Source organism: Acipenser ruthenus, chromosome 1 (genome assembly GCF_902713425.1).
Source record: "Acipenser ruthenus chromosome 1, fAciRut3.2 maternal haplotype, whole genome shotgun sequence".
NCBI classification, from domain to species: Eukaryota; Metazoa; Chordata; class Actinopteri; order Acipenseriformes; family Acipenseridae; genus Acipenser; species Acipenser ruthenus.
This window is the reverse complement of record NC_081189.1, coordinates 6,339,683-6,355,307: the sequence shown is the minus strand read 5'-3', so window position 1 is coordinate 6,355,307 and position 15,625 is coordinate 6,339,683. Positions and strand designations below refer to the sequence as shown.

Here is a 15,625-nt window from a genome sequence, read left to right as displayed (position 1 = left end):
ATTCATTACAATTACTACATGCTGTATAAAAAAATGTCAGACGCTATCCTAAGAACTAAAATGCTTCCCCTCTCTCCATCAAGCACCCAAATCCAAAAGCGTGTGGCCATGTTTGAGTGTGCATGTACAGGTTATATAATGAGGTAAGCTTTCAATTAAAAACGTACACAAAACAAATATTGTCTATTAAATATTGCCTATTAACTTTGAGTAGTTAGTATATAATTATATGCGCTCTTTTATAGATAAGTGCCACCATACCATAACACTACAGCATTTGTCCCAGGACAGAAGATGAGGTAATACCAGCATGCATACATTAAATACACAGCTGTATGTAAATAGTCACCCCATAAAAGTAAAGAACAGAGTTTAATTAACTGCCTTTTAGCTTTTTTGTATCAGGTGTCAATAGTGTATTGATGGTATAGATGGAGGTTCCCACACAAGACCAGTGTGCAGGAGTCTTGAAATGACCCTTGTGTAGGCTGACAGCTGGCCTGTGGAAATGTATCCTCTGTGTCACGGCACAAAGATCCACTTGCCAAGCAATTACAACTGCAACACATATTTACTAAAGAGATTCAAACTGGGTGAAAGGAAACAGAACCTGCTTGATGTCACCAACACCAAAAAAGATTTACAAAATGATTGTGTTGTAAGCAATAAACAAATACTGTGTATTACAGATTACAAGACTATATATAAATCCAGCACAACCCTAACACTCTATATTTGCAATCAAAATCATTATCATTTGGTAACGCTTTTGATTTTTTATTAATTTTTTTTACTGTTTTTATTTTTTCTTACCTAAAAAGGTTTAAGAGGGACACCATTTCAGGTGCCAGGTCATTGAAATGACCGAATGACATACAGTATGACTAGTGGTATTTATTTCCAGAGCATGTGCTCTACACAGGTAGCATGTGAATGATTTGCGGAGTCCTTACATCCAGAGCACTTAATCCAGTCCACTACTTGAGGGCCATCCTCATGTTTCAGGGTGGGTGCCCCTGTCCATTTCATACCTCTGATATTCCCTATATTTTGGACATCATTCTTAGAGTTAAACTCGAAAAATCACGTCACTGGACTTTCACAAGTGAAGTGCTTATATGATTTGGGCTTTTATCAATACCTAAAAAAAATGATTGTTTTAAATACATGTTGCTAAAGGACAAAAGGCTCCAAGGACTTTGTGGGCATACTTTAAATTCATGCATTTGTGTTGACAGCACTCAACAAGCTAGATTTCCAAAGCTCTTTATTCCAAATCATTGTTAGCAATATATTTTCAGTGACTCACCCAGCAGTTATCACATATTATCAAACCAGAACTAAACAATTCACACATTTTACTTATGGGTTTATAAACAATCAAACATTTCTTTTTTTCATTAAGGATACATTTCAAACATCTAAACAGCTTCTTTTTTTAACCCAGATAACAAACCAGAGATTTGTTATAATGTTCATGTACACTGATGTAGTTATCCTGTTAAATAAACATTAGAAAACCCTAATTTTCTAACCATTATTCACATCTTATAAGACTACAGATTCTTTAGAGGGGGCGAAGCCCTCCCACCCAACATCGTAGTCAGTGGGGGCCGCCTCTTCTTTTAAAGGTTTAGGAGGGATGACTACAGAAAAGAAACTCCTAATTGAATTAATGCACAGGATTGTATAGCCACAAAAGGCAGGGTCTGTTGTTCACAGTACTGTAAAAGTTCCATGTAGTGCAATGGATAACATAACGAGCATGTATTCACAGCTTGTGGTGAGAGAGGGGACAAGCGTTTCAGCTGGTTACTGTCATTCATGTGGGATGAACCAAAGAAATGCACTGTTAAATAAACAAGTACATACATAAATCCAACCCCCTCCCCCACAAAAAAACTACAATGCCTGGAACATGTACACTGTTAAAGAAATGACATCAAGATGGAATAATTAGGGACGGGAAAGGTAACTGAGTATGAAATAAAGATCTGTGACAAGTTTGGGTACATTTACAATGAAATTAATAAGTACCCAGTACAAATACCGTACACATTTTTAAACAGTACCAATAATAATGTTTGGATCACGCTGATGTCTGCTAAGTTTCAATTAATAGAAGAGCTTGTGATTTACTGGTAGGAGGGTTTGGCCACGCTAGTAGGGATAAATAATGGGGCACATCAGTCTCAGATTTCTATTATGAAGTAGACGACACAGGCATCTTTAAAGATAGATGCAATATATGCATTTTCTTTGGAAATGGCAGAACAAAAAGAGTCTATGGTACAGCAGTATACTTTTTTTTGTATTACTGATATGTGCAACATTTTAAACAGTTAAAACAAGCTATGAAAAACTAAATTTGAATACTAGACATTTAATTGTCACCAGTATAGCATGACCAGGCCCATATGTAAGGCTTTGTCATTATACCCTTTAAAATGTGCCCCTTTAAGATGTGTATCGTACATTTAACTAAGACAGCATCTTAAAATGGGGGTGTACAGATCCTAGGTTATTTTTTAAGCCGTAAAATAACATGAGGAATCTCAGTGATTTTAAGGAGGATTTCCGCAGCTGACTTGAGGGCCCATGTGGACCAGAAGAGTTAAAACAGACCAACAGCACACCCCATAAAGCTGATTTATATGATTTAAAAAGATGTGCATCCTTGGCAAGCTATGAAGGATAAGAAGTCCTCAAAGGGAGGTATGGGCCCATTCCCAGTTAAAAAACCTTTTAATCTCCAGTGGAAATGGTCCCAGTGCAAAAAAAAAGAGGGCCCTGTGTTATTTTTTCTCTGATTTGTTTTGGCTGGAAAAAAGACTTGGCTTACCTCCTGCCCTGTCCCCCAGGAGTACATGTTCCCATCATCTGAAACAGATATAAAAATAAACAGTAAGAATAGAAACACAATTCATGTTAAAAAAAAAACAAAACAAGTATCAAGCATGAACCCCCGGCTTAAAATAAATGCAGTTCTGACATAAATGGCTCAAGTATCATACATCAGACACTTGTTGCCTCTCTTGGCCTTAGTGATTGCACATGACTGCAAACAAGTCAGTGATAAAATCTATAGAAAGATGAAACCAATTCGGGGCTTTTTAAAGATCATCAATCACCCTTGGTGAGCCCTCGTATTATTTGTTCAAGTAAAGCCTCACTCTTCCATTTTATGGACATCATAAAAGAAAACCCAGCTCTTTAGCTACCAGAGGAATTCATTTTTTATGGGAAACATCTTAGGAGGGTCCATTCACGTCTAATGTTATAACAAGCCACTGAATTATTCCATCTTAAACTCTGCATTTCTCACACAGCCTATGATAAAGCACACAGGTGGAGGAGGGTGGCAGGATCTTCTGCCCACAGCGCTTTCTCTGTCCTTTGCGGATACATTTTTACATACAGTCTGCATCAGAGGGTGGTTGGGTTGCTTTGCACCCTTGTGTTGGAATGCTCATCCAAGAGATATTAGAAGTGCTCTAACCTTGGCTTGTCTTCAGTCTATGTTAAAGATGGATTTATTTGCCAAAGCATTCCTTAACCATTACCTGGGACTTTTTTTAAAAGTTATTATTTTTATTTTTTTGATTCACCTGGCAGGCAGGACTCATTTTAAGTACATAGTTTGTTATGGGCATTGAAACCCATTTATACCAACATTCAGTAAAGTTTATTTTAGGACTCATGAGTTACAACTCAGACTTTGCAGTTGTAACTCATGAGTTACAACTCAGGCTGCATTCTTCCTCTGAAATCCTTGAAACTGGCAGTAAGTATTGAGGAAAGATTATATATCCCCACAGAACCATGACCTGCCTGGCTGTTAACAGGTCTTACACCCTGTTGACAGTGTTAATACAGATGTTTTCAGTTGTTTTTGTCCAGCCTCTAATATCACTAAATTATAACACTTGGTCAGACATGTGCAATATTGATGGTTTTCACTTGGGCAGGTAACATAAATAGGAATTGTCAGAATTGGCGTGTTCCATCATTTATTTGTAAAAATGCATATCCTTCCAAAATGGTTGCCTGCTTACAATTTTCCCTCCAAATTTGTAAAGTTCCATGTGATGTCATTAGAGTGTAGTGTGAAAACAAAAGTAAACTTTTGGTTAATACAGCAACTGATTTTTTTTATCGTACAATAGCTACATTTTGAAGGGTTTTTTTTAACCTTTATTTGAACAAAAATGGGTTGAAACAAAAGGAAACTAAATGAAAGATTTCTAGTTGAAGGTTTCTTTAAGTTTACTACATACTCTGCCATTCAGTTTTTTTTAAAGTTATGAATGAATAAATACATTCAGATTGTTTACAATTGTGTGGGTGCAGAGCTCCAGATAAAGTTTTGTGTCTTTGAGTAATTTATTCATGGATTTTGACATTGTGAGTAAAATGTAGTTTTGGTGAATAAATGCATAATTTCCTTGAAGTCATGAGCACTTTCAATAAATACTCTACATAATTTAGTGCTAACTTATAGGGTATGCATTAACTACAACCTTACATTTTAACTGTGATGTTACTTTGAATTTCTGTAGAAAAACTTGTTTTACAATAAAAATGTGCTTCATTCACCCCAATCAATATGACTGTGAAGCAAATAAACACAGAAACAGATTTTTTTTTATTCCAATGCTGCAGATGGAATATACGTAACAAAAGGCCTGTGTCGCACATACTGTATATTTATAAAGAATCAATAATATTGTATTCTTTATTGTTTGCCTTGCTATAGCAATATAAAGCAACGTGACTCTCTCCAGGCACAATATTGCATTTTATTATATATATTTGCCTTTCAAAAATTCGGCTGACAGATAGGAACATTGGTAGAATAGATTGAGGGGGAATAAGACGGCACAGAGAAATCCAGAATCCAGTCACTACTTCACCCGTCACAAACACGCATTGCAAGTGAATGGATTCAACCGTACGCTTTTCTTTGTTTTTCTTTTACCCCAAACCTATTGGTCACATGTTATGCACCCTATCTGGAGTGCTGTGTGGGTGTGTTGTCTATGTCTGTTCATACAGGAACAGCAGACACTATTGCTGGATATATTACATTTTATTACAGTATGCCACAGGCATTTCGCATTATACTAATGAAATGTAACTTTCTGAAAATCAGTCTACACAGAATAGCTACCAAATCAAAACCCTTTAGTTCCTACCACTCCCTCAACACTCCAGTATTAATATCATATCTCAATTTCAAATTCCAGCACAAACAGAGATTTAACACAATTGTGTGTCAACACTTTACCAAAGCAAAAATACTTGTCATACTCTATATTGTGACCACATGAGAGCTTGTGATACCACATGTAGTGGTTAGTTCTCTTTTCATCTGACAACTCATGCTTTAATTACCACTTTCCAAGTGTCAGATGACACTACATACTCCTACAATAAAGAGCACTTTTATTCTGCCAAATAGAGAATTCAACCTGTCCGTCCCCTTTAATGAGAGGTTTCCATGTATTCTGTCAAAAGGATCAGATTAAATTACTTTAACTGGTGCTGGATGAGAAGTGCTCCTGCAGTACAGAAAGGTAGCAAGGTATTCCCTCTGATTACCACGCTGTTAAAGAGAGACAAGGTTGTACAGAGAGCCCAATGGGACTCTATGGGGGCACAGCTGGATCCAGTTTCAATAGGTGCGTTTACCTGGACCATATAAATCACACAATTAGGAATGCTGGAGGTTCTCAGTGGTTTAAAGAGGAATAAGATCACTCTGTTGTTGCTTTTTTTTGTAGGATTGTACACCTTGTATACAAGAGGATCCTAGAACCACAGCAGCAATTACATACAGTACATTAACTCAACACATCATACTACACAGCAGCTACATAATGCACGTCAATACAGCAGTTAGAGACAATAGCAAGGTGCTACATTCTGAAAATACCTAGGGTTTTAACTCCTAAAAGATTGCCAGGGCTGTGGCTCTATTTAAAACTACATTAAATGTGTTTGTGTTTGTGTGTCGGAAAGTGACACAGTATGGGTGGCTATTGAGCCAAAAGCATATGGCAATATAACTGGGGAACCGATTACAAAGAATTATTAAAACAATATAAAATCTCAAGCCCCTCTCTGCTAGTCCAGTTTCCAAAGATTCGATTACATCTTGTATTACCAAGAGAAGGCACAGGAGGGGTGACGATAAGACTGAATTAAAACAAAAACGGGTTGGCTAAATAAATATGTCTGACTCTTGATAATGAAATATGAATTACTAGTCTAATGGAAGAACATCTGCTGGTGAACAAGTTAGGTGACAGATCTGCTTTGCTGCCTTCTGTGCACACCATGTGAACAGATCATAAAAGACAGGTTCAACTGCACAGATTAACTTATACAACAAGTCAATCAAAGAATCATGAATACATTAACCTCACTTAGTGCCTTATTAACAGAAAACAATCACTTTTAGCACAATCACTTTTTTTTGCAATTACTATTGGAAAATTATTATTATTATTATTATTATTATTATTATTATTATTATTATTATTATTATATGCTTAATATACATAGTATTTTAAAATATAAAAAACAAGTTCTACACCTAAAAATGTGTTTTGTTTTACTAAAGGAGTTTGTTTGCCAGGGCATTTGTAATAATTATTATTTAGCATTATTATTTAATTATTGACTAAAAGCCTTCAGAGACTCTCAGTCATTAATGTTTGCCACTTCTAGTTTAGCTTTATGTACACTTCATCAGAAAGCAGATTTTGTTTTCTGTTGCTATTATCCAAAGGCAGAGGCATTAGCTGAAACGTTTGGCAATGTGACTTGTTATAAGCTTTACCTTAGACTCTATAATTTGAGTGTTTTTCAAGTTATGGATGTAGAGAGATATCCATTTACTTGCACTTTGAAACCAGCAAGCCATTCCTCTGTGTGTTACTTTGTAAGCCAAACTGACATGCTCCTGGTATTGCTTTCAACAGTAAGTGATTACAAAATTACAACTTCTTTATATGAATCTGATCTGACCCGAATTACACAACCCATCGAAAGACTCTCCATGGTAATTCTTTATTTGGATTACCTGCCTGGAGAGAGCCAGGCAACCACAATTCACTTTAACCAGAGCAGATTTAGCATTGGCCAGATTACTCAGATTGCTGTAACCTGATTCTTTTCAACAAGGTGTTTCTAAAAACCTGTGTATGGGGAAGGCGTGCAGCTCTGGGGTGGCAGTGAAGCACGAGAGGAGGTTAAGTAAGTGCCCTCGGTCACACAGTGAGGGGCTGAGCCGTATTCAAACGTTGGGTCTTAGTCTCTCTTAGTCCTTTGCTTTCAGCCGCCTGCCAATTGAGAAAAAAAGGACAGTGCAAAGTCCGTCACTCAGCATGAATAGCGCGGTCTGTGTTTAGAACTTAATTCAGGAATGAAAAAGACTCGCCTCAGCAATCCCTCAGCAGCAGCTGGCTGGTTAAACCTCCTTAATGGTCCGGCTCGTACCAACATTTCTGTTGAAAACTATAATTTGCTACAACCTGTGCTGGGGTGACAATTTCATCTCGTGGAAGAAACAATTTATTGCAGTCTTTTCGTGTGCCGCTGTTGCCGTTGCCTGCTGCTGCTGCTGTGTCCAATGCTGGCCCCACCGCCTGCTTGTTAGACCTGACAGCAGCGCTTTAGCTAACAAAAGGCCTCAGCAGCTCGGGGCAGCCCAGGAATGTCAAAGGGTTCACATTTCACATGCAGATGTGTGACCTTTTTGACCTTTAGCGGGAAGGTGCATCTGATCCCAGAATAGGAAGAGAAAAGCACTCAGTTTAGAAACCTGCTTTGCCTACTTGACCAGTTTTCATAAAGCGTCAATCAATCCCACTTTTTTTTTTTTTTTTAGGTTCCATTACTATGTAAACAACAAGGCCTACTTAAGTTAGTAAGACCAAGAATCTTGCTGTATGAGCTGTAACAGGATGGGCCCTCTTCATAACGTTTTGGCCAGTAAATGCATTAAAATCTACCAGTATGCTTTATATTTAGGTCAATTAAAAAAACTAAATTCAAATAAGAAAAAAACAAATGACTTTAAGGTGACAATATAGATGTATCCATCTCATCTTTCTCTGTTTTTGTTCAGTTGCTAGCGTGCGCTGCCTGACTGTGTAGCACAACGCACTATTTCAATTTACTTCCCTGGAAATCCATGGTCATTCACATACGTCAGGCCTTAAGCGCCTGTCGATCAGGCTCCAGAGAATGGAGAACAGTGCAGTTAACGAGTTTTACAACATTTCTATCAAGAGAAGCTCTTTAGCATAACTGACTCTTAAGGGGTCATTATACCCTCCCCTAAAAATCAATTTTAAAGGGCATTATTTAAGGAAAATAGAAAAACGGTTCACTTCCTTTAAAAGAGCTAAAAAAAAAGACAAGAAAAAAAAGAAAAAGTCCTTCAGAGTCTGGTGCTGTAATCCTCAGCTTAGAGCACCCCTGAGAGCACTTGTGGGAATTAGTGAAATAATGAAATATTTTGCGGAATGTCTAGGTAGTTCTTCTTGCTGCAGCGCCGGGTTTATCCACTGCAACGTATTTATTTTCCTCCTTTGTAGGAGAAGAGAGGCAGGCATCTTTGTCAGAGCTGCCTGTGCTTCCACACTGCAATGGAGGAGTGTAACATAGATTATAATGAAAATGACAGCTCTGTTCACTGTTAGGCATGCACGGCTAAGGGCTAACTATCACTCAGCCCCTTCGAAGCTCTGATTAAAGTGGAGAGGCCCAGCCTGCCTCGGATTTGCATTCATCTCTTGCGGGTTCCTGTAAACTCCCTACTTGAATATCACTGTTGCCTTGTGCATTAAAAATAGAAGAGATCAATGAGACCAAATAGCAAGTTTTTTTTTTTTTTGTTCTTTTTTTATTTAATCCTGATTTATGAATTGTTCATCAGTTCAGATTCCTGGCCACCTGTGGAGATCAGAATATCTGCTGAGCTACTAGGAGAGTCTGCAAGATGAATACTCTGTTACCACTAATTCTTTCAGAAAGGCCACTAGAGTTAGCTTTTTAGAATGTTCCTTGTCTTCTATCTGCCTTCTGATATGACATTAAACAGACTTGCAATAGGGAGACACAGCTTTTAAAATTACAGAAATACATGAAGTGATTTAATTTACACTATATTCAAATTTAGAGGTAAATCGTGGTAAAACACAGGCAAGAAAATCACATGTAAGTGAAGTAAAAGCACACTAAAACATAATGTAAGTATGGGGAATGCTTAAATATTAGGGGCATGTCTTCAGCTAATGCATTCATGCATGCTTGTGTGGTGTTTAATATAATATAATTAGGGCTTCTGATTTATGGTGTTTTCTTCTGACTTTTCTGCTCTCCTTTAAAAATTCAATTGATACCTGTTGCCATTCGTTTTTCTCAGTCACAACTGAGAAATGTGTTACTAGTAAAATTGATATAATTTATGGGCTTTAAAGTCACAAGTCGTACTTTTTAATTTAAAAGCATAAGCGACTCATCTTTATGTAAATACAGTTACACATTACGATTGTAATAAAGTGTGTCCAGCATAAAATACTTAATTTTTCATTATAGTTTTGATTAGATTAGTCGCTTATTAACATGTTGCAATCTTGTTTGTACGGCCTGCTTGTAAATGAAAAATTAAGGCTTGGCCGATTTAAATGCCAATTTAGTTGTTTCACAGAAAAAAAAGTTAATTAAATCAATTTTACTATTAACACATTTCTCAGTTGTGAGATACACAAATGGCTTAACAGGTATCAATTGAATTCTTAGAGGAGAGTATAAAAGTCGGAGTAATGTATTTGTCCCTTTTTTCATATCATGATTTCCAATTAAACTCTGGTGGCCCTTTATTTTTTGTTTTTATTTAATCCTACAGTGCACCAAGGCAAAAAAAAAAACACCTTCAAAAATCTATTTTTTTCTACAGGAAGAAGAGTCCGATCTTTTTTCAGTCTCTAGTTTCCAAGTACCAGAGGGGTTAAACACAGCAAAGGCTTTATTAATGGGCATGTTAGAAAGTATCTAAGTCAGCTTTAACCCTTGGCAGAATGGGTTATGTGTTACAGATTACTGAAATAAACCTGGGCTGTCAGAATATTTTGTTGAGCTATTAACTTCATTAAGCTGGTAGCTCTGCAGGCTTCCTCGGGGGGAATGTCATTTGTTTTCTTTACTCATTTTGTAAGAATGGACAGAACAAGCAGTGCAATCCATTGCTGGCTGACAGTGTCTAAAACGCAGAGCTACAGTAGCAACACATAGAGAGGCAAACAAGGACCGGGGGAAGGTGTGAGAGTGGATGTACCTGAACCTGTGTGAACCAACCTTGGGAACGTTTTAAAGAAAGGGCCCCAAAGCTGGCTCAGTCTGGTGCACTCATTGGTACCTTTATTGTAATTTAATGATAAGAAAAGCTCTAAATTGATAAACAGCAGATGTGACTGTGTGCACTTTGCTTGTACAAGTGGCAGGTTGGTGTGCAGTCGAACAAAAAAAAAAAAGTATGACATATCACTGGGCTGCAAAAAAAGTGCTATTTTCCACATCGTTCATCACTGTCAACACTTTACAGAAAAGAGTCTCTAACTGCAGTGTAGCAACCTAGCAATTAAATGCACAACCACAGGTGCACATATAGTGTTTTTACAAAAGACACTAGAAAATAATAATAATTTAATTTGGTCATTAAGCATGTTGTTACATAGTAACTACACAACCATTTGTTTATTTACTGTGCTACTACAGTGTAAACACAGCCTGGTTAGAGATACCAGAAAATACATACATTTGGTGTATTTCTTACTTCTTACTAAATATCATGACATGTTTTACTGAATCCTAAGGTATTAGAAAAGGAGGCAAATGAGTTTAAATGCACCGTTAATACCAAGTATTTACCAAACAGATTATAAAATGAAACGGACCACAAAACTTAGTACAAATATAGTAGTTATAATAATAAAGTGTATGATGGATGAACTAATAATAAAAGCAATATTAATAGGAGGTTGGTGAGCAATCCTAACACCAACCCCCCCTCGAGCCCCTTCGTACACACAGTACAGACAAGGGAAGCAGCTCAGCCTGAGGAAAGGCAGCACACTGTATGAAAAAGCAATAGACACGGGTGCTCATCCTTTTTCTATAGCGGAGGTTACATAATGATGACATGAAAGGGGCAAGCGAAACTAGGTAACTAGGAGACTCTGTAGCTATGGCAACAAACAAGGAGTTTATGTCAGAACAGCATCGTTAAATTACACATATAAAGCAGGAAGAAGCTAAAGATAATCGCAATCACTTAAGCCAGGGGGCTAACTGTGACATTGGTTAGTAACCTTGGTAATAAAACAAAACAAAACAAAAATGTGGTAGTTCTATATTGTTTCAAGTCTTGGAGTAAATACATATATGGAATTCTTAGTCAATATCTGTCAGTACCTTGTCAATAAACCATCAAATTGTAAAATACAAATAGCTATTAACAACCTCAGTGCACACATCCTAATACATATGCATCACAGTAATTTTAACTATTACATGATTCTGAGAGCTCTCCTGACACCAAATGATACAAAGTAAAGCAACCCGAAGAATACATTAGTTAAGAAACTCTGATAGTCCATGCCCATACCAGCTATTAACCTATTTTACACTCAACTAATGATAACAAACCAGCTAACTGCTGAGGGCCTTATATATTGGTATTTTGTTAAGCAGCTCCACTCATGATGTCTGCTTAATTGTTTCCTTGTAGTTCCTAATAAATTACCTCCAACGTGTAAACACTTTCTAGAAAAATAAATAAATACATAACTAAATAATAAAACTGCAGTGTTCCTCATTCGACACTGGTATGCACTTCAAGCGAACAAATTAAAAGAGTGCAAAAATAAAAGGCAAGCCTGCTGCACTTGCTTTAAGACAGCACATTTGCATTTGACATAATTAGTGGTAGGCACATCGAGCCGGGTCCGGAGGGAGTCTCCAGATAACTGCTTCTCTTTCTATTAGTGTTTCAGTTCTGAATGTCAAAGCTTGCACATCTTAATTTCGGGGGAAAATAAGCTCAATTGAACCTGCGCTGCTCTAGTTAAAAAAGAAAAAAAAATGAAAAAATCTCCTCAGATAAAAAGCAAGTGGACACCAGCATAATGAATGCAGTTATTAAATTGTTTCAACTGAAAGAACCCCATTCTTACACATAATGGGAACAATTTATCCCTACTGATCGGTCTGTCTCTTCTTTCTCCACTTTCTTTGATCTCCCAGCATATAGGCGTGATGTGTCCTATTGAACAGCGAATCTGGGGCAATTTTAATGCTTTTGTACCTCACCAGTGCTCCATTTTTTTCTGTTTAAAAATAGCTGTTAATTATAAGTGCTGTTTAAATGTCTCCAGCGACCCAGAAATGCAGGTTGGAATGAGACAGATTGTGTGCTTCATATAAAACAGCTCGGCACTTTTTACAATAATGGCTGCATTAAACATACCCAGCATGGCGGGTGCAACTGGCCACAGTGGGATAGTGCTGGGTAGGGTATCTGAATTAAAAAAAAAAAATCTTAATACAGGGGTAAAACATTTAAGCTGTGAAGATGTACAACAAGCTATTGTCTGGGAAAATATACATCAAACAGAGTTTTACAAACCAAAACTCTGTTTTGTTCTTCTTTTATTTAAGGTAGCCTAGTGGTGACTGCTGATAATTGGGATACAGGGAACCTGAGTTAAACTCCAGCCCTTAGTAAGTGTGCCAGTGAGCCGGTCAGTGGATCCCTGGGGCTTGATAGATAAAGTACTACCATACTAATGAATGCATAGGACTGTGATGTACTTTGCAGTGCACCAATGCTTTATGAATGTGGCTGCTTACCACAACAGATGACTGTGTTATGTTAGCTATTCTTTTTAATTATCTTGGTGATCACAATGTGTCTGAGCCAACAATACCAGCTCTTGATTTCACAAGCAATTCGTAAAACATTTCCAGGAACATCTAATGAACCATTCATGGAAAATGACCTTCAAAACATGACTGGTTGATAAGGGGAGACCTCAGAACGTTCATCCATCAATCAGAAAGCTCTTCACAGGGCACTTCCACATAGTAGATGACCACGGAACATTCAGATAGAAAGAATGCCAGCTTTTCAAAATTCTAAATTCAAAAAAGCTTTATTGTCCATTAAATAGAGCATAAAATGGAAATTTGTCTTCCGCTTACACCATGGTTCAGTACAAAAGAAACATACAGCAATGTACACACAGCATCGATAAATAACAATCAATAAGAAAACAATAATCCATGCTAACATAAACAGCACAGCAGCAGCTCATTGCTGACCAGCAACATACCATACTCACATACAAGCACACACCTACACACAACGTCTACACACCTACACACATGCACACACAACGTGTACACACCTACACACATGCACACACAACGTCTACACACCTACACACATGCACACACAATGTGTACACACACTGCTCAGGTCTGCCACCTCTTTTCATCATTAAGGATTGAAATTGCAGATGGAATACATTATTTTTTGTAACAGTTTTTCCGTGCAAGAGGAACTTTGAATTGTCGACCTGACGGCAGTAATTGAAAAGAAGAATTGAGAGGATGTGTACTATCACTAAATATTGGTATGAATTTCCTTTTAGCTGCTTGATGGTACAGGTCTGATAACTGCAGCTGTTTGGTACCGATTATTTGACTTGCCTGGTTGCCTTTAAAAAACAGAAGGAAAGCAAACCATGGAAAAGGTAAATAGCTACATAAATTATCAATTACAATTGTGTATAATATCAATAAATGCACTTTTAGAGGTTTGCAATTATATTAAAACCGTTATTCCTTGGTAGTTGACCTTGTTTGTATGGTAGCAGATTAGTAGACGATAAAGCCTTCTAATCATGGTTCTGCTGCTTAATTAAAGCACTTGTGAATGAAAGCTTGTTAAAAAGGGGCATTAATGTTATGGAACATTTACCCATTGTAGTGTAGAACAAACCCTCAGTAACTACCTGTACACTTATGTGGTTGATACAGGTAGCTCACTGTCTACTGACTGATGTCCCAATTCTAGGTAGCTTACCCTAGGTCAGTGAACATAGACCCGTTAAAGACACTTTTATTTCCTAGTTAAACTACAGATGGTCAGACCAGTCTAGAACTCATGGTCATGCCCAAAACTAAGACACAATGCATTTCATTGTAAACATTTAATAGCCAACTAGCTAACAGCTTACTGCTCCATGTCTAATATACTAGATAATCCAAGATGCTCTAATATTATTTCCTAATAGTTCCTGATGGATGTGCCACAGCCTGTACATCTGCAACTATCTCCTCAGATAAAGCAGTATTCCACTGTGGCCAGTTAGGCAACTAGCCATCTTAATCATGCAGCACCTCTGAATCAGACTGAATGACTTTATCACATCCTTTCTTCAGTGAAGAGGATGCTAAGGGGTTGACTCTGCAAAAACTAGCCTTGCTGAACATGTTTTCTCAGATACCCAATTAATGATCCTGCATGTCATCATTAATACATTAATTAATGCTCACTCACTCTCTCCTGAAGGTGTACAATTCAAAAAATGCATTACGACTTAATCAAGACTAAGCTGTCAACATCCCATACCCTATAGAACAGGATATCAGCCACCTTTCATGTTGTGGGATTACTAAAATGCCATGCTTGTAATTTCACTGCAGCTGCACTTTCTCAACTGGATTTAAATGCTTCTAAGTGTTCTTGCTGTTTTTCTTTCAACAACATTTCAGCACCAAGGTTCTGTTGAAAGAAAAGCTGGGTAACCCTTTGTGTTCAAGAAACCGGGGCACCAAAAAGAGAAATAATTGTGCACTGGTACTTAAATGAAAAGGTGGTGCACATTTAAAGGATATTTGTCTTTTTTGTTTTACTCATCTACCGTTCTTTGAGAAGCTAAACTTTTTATGCATGTGTTTTAAGTAAAAGAGCAAGTAGTTTTAAATGACATGTATGCAATAATTCCAATGAGTTCTTACAGGCATTATAAATTCTGTGTTAGGGTGCTCGAGTTCTGAATCAACTATCCAGTCCTAGTTGCCTGCCATAGACACATAGGTTTTATCAGCCAGTGTCTTTATATTAGTAAGTGCCAGCACCATCTACAGCACTACTAAATACATTACCAGCAAAACAAAAGGAAACTTGAGCCAAAGAGTCAGATCACTAGATGGCGCCTGTTCTTACTTTTATAAAGACACTAGGGCTGATCCTGTCTAAGTTACAGGTACAGTATCTATGGCAGACACCTGGAACTGAAAAGAGGAGGCTGCTTGCTCTTTTGCTGCAATAGTGCTTACTAGCCTCCCTCTGTTTAGTGCTGATGGAACTGAAAGAGGCTGCTCCACTCAATTAACAATCTCCCTCTGCTCTATTTCTTTTAGCCAGGGGGGAAATTACCCAAATCAAAGACACTATTGGAAAAAAAAACTATATATATTTAGCTCAAAGAGCCAGCTGCCCAACGTTTCGATATCTTTCTCAAGGGAGCCTGTGTTTGAATCAAAA

At 37.4% G+C, this 15,625-nt stretch overlaps 1 protein-coding gene across 1 annotated transcript in view; it reads right to left on the bottom strand.

The window, feature by feature from the left end:
* The window catches only part of LOC117973394 (uncharacterized), a 397,211-nt gene that overhangs the window by 28,122 nt on the left and 353,464 nt on the right, over positions 1 to 15,625 (bottom strand). Inside the window, exon 7 of the mRNA XM_059035625.1 lies at positions 2,843 to 2,880. Coding sequence (XP_058891608.1) covers positions 2,843 to 2,880 — 38 coding nt within the window. The remainder of the gene's footprint in view (positions 1 to 2,842; positions 2,881 to 15,625) is intronic.